At 28.2% G+C, this 13,354-nt stretch overlaps 1 protein-coding gene across 1 annotated transcript in view; it reads right to left on the bottom strand.

The window, feature by feature from the left end:
- Positions 1-13,354, bottom strand: part of LOC111613294 (dynactin subunit 1-like) — a 59,704-nt gene that overhangs the window by 20,271 nt on the left and 26,079 nt on the right. The window contains 5 exon segments of the mRNA XM_023354642.1: positions 677-776; positions 871-1,080; positions 4,723-4,824; positions 4,919-5,023; positions 11,181-11,340. Coding sequence (XP_023210410.1) covers positions 677-776; positions 871-1,080; positions 4,723-4,824; positions 4,919-5,023; positions 11,181-11,340 — 677 coding nt within the window.

Raw genomic sequence — 13,354 nt, 5'->3', positions numbered from 1 at the left:
CAAATCTAACATAAAGAGGGTCAAAAACATTTCAAATTAAGGTTAACAGGATTTGCTTCCATAAGAAGCAGTAATAGAAATATATATTGTCCTAAATATTTAATTTGAATTTTGTTCCAATACAAAAATTCTTTTACACTGTTAAATGATCTAAGCTGAGGATGATTAGATATTTGACCAAAAACATTTCCTTTGTTTAATAGTAACTGTTAGCTTCCTGAGATAAGTAGTTGTTTACTTTATTCATTTGTAAAGATAATGTCAAGTTTTGTAAACTTTCACAAAAATTTTCATGTCATTTGATTGAATTTACAATCACTACCCATACTACATTCAAATATATAAATGTGAATTGAAACAAATTTTGTTATTTAATCAGAACAGAGTTAAAACAGTTATCATTTCACATAAAAAACATGTATGCAAAGTTTTATCAGTTTATGTCCAGCTTTTTCATCTATTAGAGAAATTAAAGTTTTATTATTTTAATAAAAATTAGGGAAATGTTTACTATCTATTATATGGAAAAAGATGCTCAAAATAAAAATTATATTTGATAAATAAAATCATTTATATATAAAAATCAATTTAAAAAGTTTAAACTAATGATTGGTAATGACATTTTTATAATAAAAACAAAATATTTTTATATGAAAAATTAAAAATAATTTTTTACCTCCTCTTGCTAAAAAACTATCAGGCATAAATGAGCAAAGATAATTGATATGTAGATTAGCTTGATGTATTTCAATTCTTCTCATTTCCATTTCTATTGCCTACAATTCAAAAGATTTTAAATGCTCAATTATTAATGTACATTTAAATTTATGTTAAAAGTTTAAGTTAATTAGAAAAATTTAATTTTTATACCCTTGCAAAAGCTTTAGTTTCAGCAAATTTGATCTTGTAATCAAAGTTTTCTGCAGGATTGATTTTTGAAACACGGTCAGATTCTTTTTGAATTTGATTTCTTAATTCTTGATTAGATTCTCGTAAATGTTCGGTTACATCTCTAAATTTCTGTATTGTCTGCTCATAATCAGTCAATGTTTCTTGCATTGCATCCAATTTACGTTGAAACTGAAATAATAATAATAATAATAATAATACTGCTATATTGAACAAGTTATATTGTTAGAAAATTTCTAGATGTTGACACATATATCAATTACACAGCTTAATGTTACACTTTGGGTAGCTATGCTTTGACTTCAGTCTGACTTGGCACTGATATTAGCTGAACATCACATTCACAACATAACAACAACAATAGTAATAACAAAAATAATAATGTATATTATTAGTTTGCAGAGCATTTATCTTTTGAACATAAAGAAAAAATAAGATTTAATACTTAATAACGCTGTACATTAAATTAATTTTAAAATTCAAACAATAAATAATTTTACAAATAAAAATTCTTTTTTATTCATTTCAAAACATAAATGTCTAATTTTTAAATACCTGTTTCTTTATATGAAAAATTTCAAATTTAACAGGTCAAGAAAAGTTACAACCAGAATGAGAACCAATTTTATCATAATCATTTATATTATTTTTTTTACTATATTTTGTAAGTGAATAAATTTGTTTTAACTATACATAGATAACAAGAAGAGTGAATATATATTAATATACATATGTATTTATTTACATTAATAACTTGTATTATTTATTCATTTTGATTAATAAATTAATTTGCATTAAAATTAACATGAGTTTTAATGTATTCAAAATAACTAATAAATAAAATAAAGTAAGATCTGAATACTATCATACACTATAATTTCATATCTATAATCCATGGATTGTGTGTTAAAAAACCCTTCTGGCTTCAATAGTCTAGATTATAGGTTACTAAATATAATCTTTGACAATTTTTGACATTATTTAAAAAAGCTATAAAATTATTTTACTTTTTGTCATATCAAATTTTCATCTTGACATGATAAAACTTGGGAAGGTGTCTTCTTGTTGTCTACATGTCAGGCAGATGCAAAAGACAAAGATGCAAACACTTATTCATTTATGATAAAAAACCCTTCTGGCTTCAATAGTCTAGATTATAGGTTACTAAATATAATATTTGACAATTTTTGACATTATTTAAAAAAGCTATAAAATTATTTTACTTTTTGTCATATCAAATTTTCATCTTGACATGATAAAACTTGGGAAGGTGTCTTCTTGTTGTCTACATGTCAGGCAGATGCAAAAGACAAAGATGCAAACACTTATTCATTTATATTTGTGAATAAAATAGAACGTTATTATATGAGGGTCAGTTTTCAAAACACACATGCCAAAGTTTATGTCATAATTAAGTAAATGGAATATATACAGTAAATACATAGTTCCATACAATAATAATAATCTGATATTAATAATATAAAAGCCATCACATGCACATGAATTCCTTATAACTCCTGCAATTTTTGTCCAATCCAGATGAATTTTGGTTATATTCTTTTTATGTTCTGACAGAAAATGTAGGCTAGTTACTCTACAAAAATATTAACTACAGAATAAGCATTTTATCAATTTCAGATCAGTGATCATATTTAACTTGCAGCAACTTCAGTGACCTCATTTAGTTTGTACTTGACGATGGAATTTTCCTTAAGATGTATTTTTAAATATTTTGGCAAATTGCATATTTTCAACTTACTTAATTGAATTTAAAATTTAAAAAAGAGAACCACATTGTGCCACTTCTATAACAAATTTTAAAAAAATCTTTTCATAGTGATGACATGATGTTCTACCACGTATTATCCAATAGAAAGTAATGATCTAATGAATCTGTTAACTTCAATCTCTACTTTCTCATAAAAAGCGTTGTCATAGGAACTTTTTGGAATTATTTTAAAGGTTGGCAAGGCAGATAGTTGGTGAGGGATTTGAGGAATGCAGACAGAAAATGTAGTCTGCATGCATACAGCTGTAGAACACAAATGAGGTGGGGAACATGATAGTTATAAAATATTTATATGACAGCAAAAAGGAAAATGAAAAGAAAAATACCAAAGTGCCAAAAACAGCTTATGAGCTTTCAAAAATATACAGCACTATTGATAGCTTGTGCAGAGTTGCAACAATCAGAACCTATTCCTGAGTGAAATCCAAAGTTTATGCAAGCTTTGGAAGCAGCCTGGCTCTTGTATGCCAAAGTCTTGAAGGAAATGAATAAACTGTTGTACTCCTTGACAATCATCTTAAAATTTAACACTAATGTTATTATTATTATTAAACAAATGAATAAAATAAACATTAGTTATTATTTGCTTATTGAATCATCTACAAAAGTTTAAACATTCTTGTTATAGCAATATGAATTAGCTCAGTCACATTGGCTTCCCACAGGAGCCTAGCTCAATTTTCACACAGGTTTTCCTATTTGGCATTTACAAGATTTCCAATAAATCTAACCCTTATGAATGCCAAGAGTTACATGTATGTACTTTTTTTTTTTCTATTATTTTTGCATAAATACAAATATTTTTCAACAGTTATATTTGTTACTTATTTTAAATGTAAAAATTAAACATAATATATAAAAAACAAATTATTAGTGTTGCAACGAATAGTATATTTGGCCTCAGGCTGAATACTGAATATTCAGCCAAGAGCATGGCCAAATAGCCGAATATTTGGCCAAACTATTCGGCTTGATGAACACACGTACGAAAATTGGCATGCAAACCACATTATGGTGAGGACCCTGCTCTCTATTGGCCACTGTCACTATGCTTTGCCCATTGCATTAATTCTTGACAGTTGTAGTGGACAGAGAAGAGCGTCATGGCAGTATGTGATAAATGATGATATCATATGGGGATAACAATGAAATGACCTACACATGTAAATAACAGAAAAAGAACAGAGAAGGACCATGAAGTGAAAATGTGAAAAATACGAAATTGAGTTGATAACATAATCAAACAAGTCGAGGCAGCTTATTGGCATGAAATTCACGGCCGTCAATGCCAAACAATTGTTGTCATAGACTTTGGAAAGCTAAATGCTTGTAATGAAAGTCACTTAGTGTGCACGGACGAAAGCCTGGGGCCATTCGGGCTACCAAGCTGTCTAAAATTTGTGAAATCATAACTGTGACGTATTCCGATGTCCTATGTGTCTCTTTTCTCCGTTATCACCAGGCTATGAGTCACGTAATTGTAAAATGGGAAATTTATGACGGAAAAATGACGAATCAAAAGTATCGTGAGCATGTATTATGATGTATGCATAGGCATATGTGAACTAGAGCGACAGAGGAAAGAGAAAGAGAAGAGCAAAGACGAGCACTTAAAAAGAAGGATAGGCAGGGTCAGACCCTCAGATGTGCGACGATTCTTGAACGAATAGGTGTATACATGTGCTGATCTTTGTAATTATAAATTGTGAATACATGTGACTAATATTATTTTCTTTTTTATTTTGTGCATGTTATAAGTTATAAATAAATATAAACAAACAACACAAACCCGACAACATTAAATCTAAATACCAAAATGATTAATATACTGTGTTTTTGTTATTTCTTATTCCTGTTTTTTAGGTATTCGGTATTTGGCCAAATAGTGATTAAATATTTGTGTGTGAATAAAATAGATTAAATAGTGATTAAAAATAGGCCGAATATCGAATAGTAACCGAATATTTGTTACATCAGTACAAATTATGACTGTGTTAGTTAAATAAATAAAGAGAAAAAATTACTTCAGAAACTTTAACATTTGCCATATCTACTTCTTCTCTTAATTCTAATTCTGTTTCCCTTGCACTTTCTTGTAACTGTTCATTGATGTCTTGTAATCTTTCCTAGTAATGAAAGCAACAAAAAATTTTAAAAAATTAAATTAAGCTATAATCATGTTTAAATAATTATTTTAAAGAAAAATCAGTTAATACAAACCAAATCATCAACTGATTCTTGTAATTCTCTCACTTTTTCTTCAAGTGTTAAGTTACGTTCAGTAAGCAATTCAACCATTTCTTCTGCTCCTAACGCTGCATCTACCTAAACAATTAACATGATATTTGAATAATTTAAACTATAAATATTTAATAATTCAATACTAGGATTACAAATTAAGAAAGTCTGCTAGTTGTCCAGCAAACAATCAGCTCTAGATTTCTGGTTATCCCATAATGAAACAAGTTGTCCGAACTGCTGGGTGCATATGCAATATACGAGGGCTGTTCAAAAAGTATCGGACCTTTGGTCGTCAAAAATACATTTATTGATTTTGAGGTACAAAACCCTAATCCCCTTCAAAGTAGTCTCCTTGGTAGTGTATACACTTCTTCCAGCGTTCCTGCCATTGCTGGAAACACTGCTGGAACACATCTTTTGGAATGGCCATCAGCCGGTCCATTGCATTCCGCACAATGTCTTCTCTCGACTAAAATTGGGTTCCTTTTAGCGGCATTTTCAGCTTGAAAAATAGCCAAAAGTCACATGGAGCCATGTGGGGAGAGTACAGAGCGTGACGAGCCACAGGAGTGTTGTGTTTGGTGACGAAAGCCTGAATCAGATGCACAGAATTGGCGAATGTGTTATCATGATGGAGCTGGGAAGTTTTGACCGACCACAAATCCGGTCGTTTGTGTCGCACAGCATCGGAAAGACAACGAAGGATCTCCTTTGCGATGGTTTGGCCTTGTGGTGCGTACTCACAATACACCACCCCACGAGAATCAAAAAAACTGTCAACATGACCTTGATATTGCTGCAGACCTGCCGCGCTTTTTTTGGCATCGAGGATCGTCCCCGAAAGCCTGCTGAATCTTGCGAATGGTTTACGCTTGGGTATCGCCAAGGTTTTTGGCAAAATTTGATGTAATATCGCTGCTCATGTTGTTCAGTCATTTTCCAACTTAGTGGAATCCGACAAGAGCTCACTACATGTCCTCACTCATAGGCTGACTGCCAACGACTGACGCTTCCTGCAGGCGGGAAAAAATTCAGAGCTGTGCATGACTGTCCCTTCCACAACTCCACCGAAGAGGCCTCCCGCGCATCATTGGTTTACGCAGAAATAATAAAAGTCCAATACTTTTTGAACAAACCTCGTATATATATATATATATATATACTATNCTGCCAAGAGGAGAAGCCCCCTGGGAAGACTTTCTATTGGAAACTGGGTCCCTATTTAGGAGTTGATAGGCGATAAAAACCATAGAAATTCTACGCGACCAGCTTATTGGTGAGACCAACTACCGACATTTGATGGTTTTATTCAATTCACTCGGCCACTGATAATCTGACTGAATAACGAGATTTTGAATTTTTGAATACATTACGGTCAGGGGCGGATCAGGGGCGGATTTTCCGGGCCTATGGCTTATTGAAGTCCAACGGGGCACCATTTTTTATTAGATTAAGAATCTTAAAAATTCATTTTTAATAACATCAAAATCAGAGTTGAAATATATTTATTTATGAAATGGTGTTGAATGACAAACTTTATATCTTATATAAAAAAAACATAAGAAATAAAGAAATATTTACACTGATTAATTACTGACCAATTACATTACATTGATTACAATAAAATAAATAATGCTATAAATTATCGTTATTATTATATTATTAATATTAACTATTTTTTACTATATGATAAGTGCTCATTGTTAATGAAAGAGTATTAAAAATTTATGATGATAATTCAATTTTTGTGGGCCCTTGACACTTGGGAGCCCAGGGCTTAAGCCCTATTAGTCCCTATGTAGAAATGCCCCTGCTTACATACTATATAGCCATTTATTAAATCTATACATAAAAAGAAATATTGAACATCCTGACAACCTACAAGGTGCTTGTTTATAGTAGATGTCAACTTAAAAAAATAAAGTCTAAATTCTTTGTAGATATATTCAAAACAAGTCAAAATTTTTTAATGAAGTAAAATTATATTATTATGATAGAAGTATCATTCTAATGTCCTTAGTAGCAGTGTGATAAGTCTCTGTTATCTCTACTACACAATGTTTGAGATTTATTCTTCAAAGTAAAATAATTAAAGACTCAAACAATAAGGTTGGTTGGCATAGTTAATTGATGCTATTTATTAAGAGACTTAATCAATTAGTTATTGTAAGCTAAGTTGTTTGTAAAGCTATAATATTAATAAGTTCTTGACATATAGAACTTTTATCTTATTTGTATGTTCCTTTTTTCAAATAATATCAAAACAGAGTCTGAATATTTTAGTTTGCATATAGCTCAGATAAAATGATTAGGCACAACTTGTAGCTGGAGTATTATTAAGTTATATGGGGTTTTTTCCAACCTCCTTAAATAATTTTTTAATTCAAATTAAATATTATATAATCATTTTACCAAATTTTTATTAATACAGGAATACAAGATATAATATAACCAAAGGTTATGAATACAATAATAGTACTAAAAAAAAAGTGACCATAAAAAAATGAATTTTATGTCCATTCCACACATGTTCAGGGTGAAAGGTTAGAGCCATTCCTTCCTCTTCATGACCCGAGTTCTCTGAATTCATGACAAGAGCAGATGTGGAATTAATGGGGATGAGTTCTTTTGAGTAGGAGATTTTAAACTCTGTTTACATAAGATCTTAATAATTCCAATGTACTGCTATTTACCATAGTCTAACTTACAATTGGGTAAATCAAGCAAAATTTACCATTTATAAACTGTGTAATCTGATATAATTGTTTTTCCATTGTTTATATGAAGATAAAAATTATGATTATTGAATTGATTATTTTTATTTCTAAATACAAAATAATAGCACTTATTTGCATTGACTTTAAAGATTTGCCTTAATATAGTTATGTAATGTCTGTAATATGTTACTTATCTTGGTTTACAGGTTTATCATCTGGAATATGTGAGTCAGCATAATATAATCAGCATACATTATCATGCTGTCTTCTGGCAATATTAAGAATACATCATTTAAAAATATAATAAATAGTAATGATCCAAGAACAGATCCTTATGGTATAACTCTAACTACAGTAAAATTGCCCGAGATAGCATTATTTATATCAATATAGTTGTTTCAATTAAACAAATATGACATTACCAACTTATCAAATTAGCTCAGAAACCAATAGATGGAAACTTTCATTTGAAGATATCAAGATCAATACTTTCAAATGCTTTAAAAAAGACCTAAAAAGACAAATAAAAAAGACTATACAAGATTTATCTAAGTTTGTAACAATTTTATTTGCATTTTCTGATTAAATTTTTAATTTTGGTATATATTGGATTGATAAAAAAGTTTGTTTACTTCCTGTTGATAATGCAATTACTGTATTAATTCAAGAGAACCCACATTACACTACCAGGAAAATTACAAAAGTATTAGCTATTGTCCAGGGATTGGTTGGTGAACATTTACACAACTTAGGATATATATCATATCATGATATAAATCCTAAATTGTTATATATATTATATATTTGTGTACCATATCAACTAAGCTTCAGAAATCTGATAAAATATATGCCTGCAAATCATTGCTCAAACATAATCAGATGTATTCCTTTTTGAACTAACTAATTACTGGTGGAAAAAAAAATACAGGATTCCAACTCAAATAACTATTTTAAATTCCATGACTTTTCCTGACCAACTTTATACAAATTCTGTGACCTTCACATCCCTTACAGTATAGCACAACAACAAAATGAAACAGCACTTGACTTATTATAAACAAATGCTATAAATTCATTTACATATGCACAAATTCCCTGACTTTTTGACAAATTTCCTGACTTTCCATGCTGTTTTTTCCTGACTTTTCAGTTATATAGAAACCCTGAAAATAGATTGTTTATGATAATGTGCAGCTTATAAATTGTGAAGAAAGTCAACTGACCCCTAGCAATGCAGTCAAAAGCCAGTTTACATCTGATAAAGGTTATGTTGAGTATATGGAGGAACGAGCTATGAATTGATACATCAAAATAAGACTATTAATACAGAAAAATATGTTCCCAACTTAATAACCTGAAGGCAGCCATTGAAGAAAAACAGCCAGCATTAACAAGAAGAAAGAGCTGCTTTCCAGTATGACAATGCAAGACTGTATACATCTTTGACCATTGAGAAAAATTATTGGAATTTGGATGAAATGATTTGGATGTCATCCTCATATCTTGCAGTTTCTTATCATCACTTAATTGACCTCTCCAGAATAGTTTACAGAGGAAGAATTTCAATAATTTAAAATTCAATAATTTGTGAAAAACCACTTATACATTTTTTGAAAAGTCTCCAGAAGTCTTCGCACATAAAATAATGAATCTACCTAATGGATTAGTTAAAGTGAAGATAAAAATGTATATATAATTTAATAAAGTTATTTTTTTAACTTTTAAAATTTGAGTATTATTTTTGTCTAAAAAAATAAACAAACTTTTAAATAAACTCAATAAAGAAAAAAAAATATGTAAATTTCTGAATTTCATTTTCAACTTTTTTATTTTTCTTAATCAAACTGATTTATAAAACCTACTGTAAAAATGATATAAAAGAAGGCATTTCATTTTATTCCAATTTATTTACAATCACAAGAAAAACACAGCTTGTATTTACATGTTCTTTTGTTCTTAAATTCTTTTGTTCATTAAAATATTTAATATTTTCTTCATATTAGATTTGTTAATCAAACTCAAAAGAACCATGTCCACTAATATAGGAACTTTCTCTGTAAAAAAAGTTGTGGGAAATAGTAAAAATATACTGTCATTCTCTTTCCTGTTTACAAAAATATTAAAATAACGATATTAGATACACATGAAAAATTCTTTTTTGATTTCATAAGGGATCAAAAGCATTTCCCACATAGAATGACACTCCCAGAAACCAAAGTTCAGCCAGATAAATAATAAATTTATTCAATTTTAATCTACATTAGAAAACTAGTTCATAATATTGTCATCATCTATCAAAAACATTTACACGAAAAATACCTTTAATGCATATAAATGACAAACAATGCTCCAATACAACTTTCTATCAAAAAGAAAAAACTATTAATACTTCTAAAGTAAACTCTCAGATGAAACTGAACATAGAACTATCACTCACTCTCTCTCTTAGTAGGGAGCAAGATAACAGAATAATTCAATGATGTAAAGAGTCATGTAGTAAAATATTTTTTTTTGGTTATCAATTACAATCAGCAGTGAAGTCACTTCTAATTCCTATACTATATGACATCACTCTTTGACAAAACTCACATTTAATAATTTGTTGAGATCATTACAACCACATCTTGTGCCTTGCATTGATGTCAGAAAAGTTTACCTATTAAACAATTGTTACAATCTTCACATATTTAGCAGTACAAAGTGTATGTTTAAAATTTATTTTGAAATGTTTTAAAAGTTCAGTTAAAAATTGTATTTATGTTAAAAATAACATTTGTTACTGAATATTGAATATATATTATTAACCTGTCCTACACTGTTCCCAAAAATGTTGACCTTATTGACCTGCATGGGCGATCCCAAATATATTCGTGTTCACATCGGAATGTTTTTGATACTAGCTGTCGCTATGCGTCACAATTTTTATATTAAAACAAACTTTTAAAATATAATTTTTTTTGTTTCTATATTATTCAATATATTTATTTTGTTTGTAAAACATAAAAAAATAATTTTTACGATACAGTAAACATGATTATCATTCAAAAAAAAAAAAATTAAAATTTTTAGGCTTAACATTGACGAAAATTCAACATGGCGTCACAGGCAACAAATAAAAATTTCAACATCAAATAGGTTAATCACCATACATGCTTTATTGAATACATGCAATTTTCATGTTTATTATTTAGACATTTATTAACTCAATAAAAATTATCAAACTTTAAAAAATAATTTTAATATAAAACAATGAATTACTATCATCATATTCAAACAATAAAATTGTAATATGATAGAAATTCAAATTTTTGAACTATATTTTCTTTTATGTTTTTAATTCTATAATGTTTTTAAATACATCTGATGATAGAGTCTTATGAAAGTTCTATTGACTACTATGATTTTTAAATTTTCCATTATCTTTTATTTGAGAACTTATTTTAAAAAAAAAACATTGAAATTAATGTCTGGATTTTTATCAAAAAACCATACTTCAAATAAATAAGTTTTATAAATAATTTTACCTGTTCTTTTAATTCATTTAATTCTTTTTCATATTCTTCAACTTGAATGCTTAATTTTTCTTTTGTTCGACTAAGTTCTGTAATTTCTGATTTTTGACGATCCATTTCTTTTTGCATTCTTTGTTGCTCTTGTTTCTCATGAGCAGAAAGATCTCTCAGTCTATAAATATAATAAGATTTAATTACTATTATAAAAAATACCATAAAATTTTTATATAAATAAGTATGTCTTACTTTCCTCTCAAATTTTATTCTAAATTAAAAGTCATTTTACTCCTATTTTAGGAGTCAATTATTTTACATACAAGATTAAAAAAAAAAAAACAAACATTTAACTTAAAAGCAATTGTATATCTTTTATTACTTCTAAAATATTTTAATTTATGAACTTATGTAATTATAAACACATTCTAATAAAAAACATTAAAGCTCACATGTACAAAATAATAATACGAAATTCTATTTTGTATTCAAAATTTTCTTATTTTTATTGTAATTAATTATGAATCAAAAATTAAAAATTTATTTTTCATTGACATCTGATAATCCAAATTTTTATAGCTAATTAAAAAGTTTTGTATAAGATGTGCAATTTATTTTTATCACCATATTAAGTCATATACAATACAACACAACATTTAAGAAGATTTTGTCAATGCAATACTTTAATAATTGGCAAATTCTAATCCAGAGTAATTACTTTATCAAAATAAATTGTTTGTAAATAATAAAAACTGGAAAATTATATGAACTTTGAGATTTAGGCTTTATAGTCTGGCTCTAATATTTAGGTACAAAGTTAAATAATTTTTTGATTTCAACTCTAGATTTATACTTAAACAACTAAAAATTTATTAAAATATAATTCATAATTTTATACTTTAGTACAAATTTATCTATTAATGAAGTTTTTAGTTTATAATTAATTTTGAAAAAAAAAATTGTTAAAACTAATAGTGAAATTTGAATTTCCAACCCAACAAAACTATTTCTAAACAGTGACAAAAAATGTACTTATATTTTTTGAAACATTCTCAAAACAATAATACAAATTCAATTGTAAGGGACATTAACATTAACTAATATTGTTCAGAACACTGTATATATGAGTGATCAAATTTAAATAATTCTGTTCAGTACTATCTACTGCAGCAGTCACCAACTGGTGGTTCATGTACCACTAATGAGAAAATTTTGGTGGTCCATGGAGAAATTTTTGGACATTGATCAACTCAAGGTTATATGAAGTATTATGAAAGAAATGCAAAATACAAAGTTGTTTTTTCTAATTGGGAGTTTTTACTCAAATCTAAAACAAAACACAAATGACTGTTATCAATAAATTATAATGTTAATAAATCAATAAATAATATTGTGAGTGTAATTGTTGTCCTTTGTGGAAAAGAGCCAAGAATCCATAAACTTATTTCAAATAAGCAGCAACAAACTTCATACTAATTTGTTATAATTAAACAAGTGAATTTCATATTAATAAAGTAAAATGAAACTTTTGTGATCACTAATCTATAATGTTTGTATCATTTTTAAAAAATTCATGACAGTAGCCATGCAGGATTTAACATTGTGAATTAAGTGGTCTGAGATCAGAAAGGTTAACAACTGATATTCTAGAGATATTTAGCCATCCAAGTGCAACCAAACCTGGTGTGGTAACATTTTGGGACATGTGGAAGACATTTCAAAACAATATTAATAAACAAACTTACAACTATGGCACTTCTGGCACTGCAAACAATTACTTTATTATACAAAAATCATACTATACAAAGACCTAAGGTCTTTGTATAGTATGATTTTTGTATAATAAAGATGCAGAATATACTGCTCAATGTGGTCCTCATTATGAAAGTATAAAATCTGAAGGTGATGTAAGGTAAACAGTGTGTTCAATGGCTGACTGTAACTGAAAATGTCAATAAACCATGCTTTTTAATTATCTCTACAACCAAGATCAAATGGATAAAAATCCAGAGAACAAAGTATCATTTGGTCACTTTGTTCTCTGGATCAAAAATGTACAAATAATTTTTATCATCAATGAAATGTCATAGAAACTCCTCTATGCAAAATCTTGCTTGAAAATGGTTGTCTCAAGGTTGCTGATACAATTAGTATCCAACAAAAATTTTTTGGATCTTTCACTTGTCAGTATG

This window comes from Centruroides sculpturatus, unplaced genomic scaffold, assembly GCF_000671375.1.
Source record: "Centruroides sculpturatus isolate CEXI.00-Female unplaced genomic scaffold, Cexi_2.0 scaffold1887, whole genome shotgun sequence".
Lineage (NCBI taxonomy): Eukaryota > Metazoa > Arthropoda > Arachnida > Scorpiones > Buthidae > Centruroides > Centruroides sculpturatus.
This window is presented reverse-complemented; position numbering and strand designations above follow the sequence as displayed.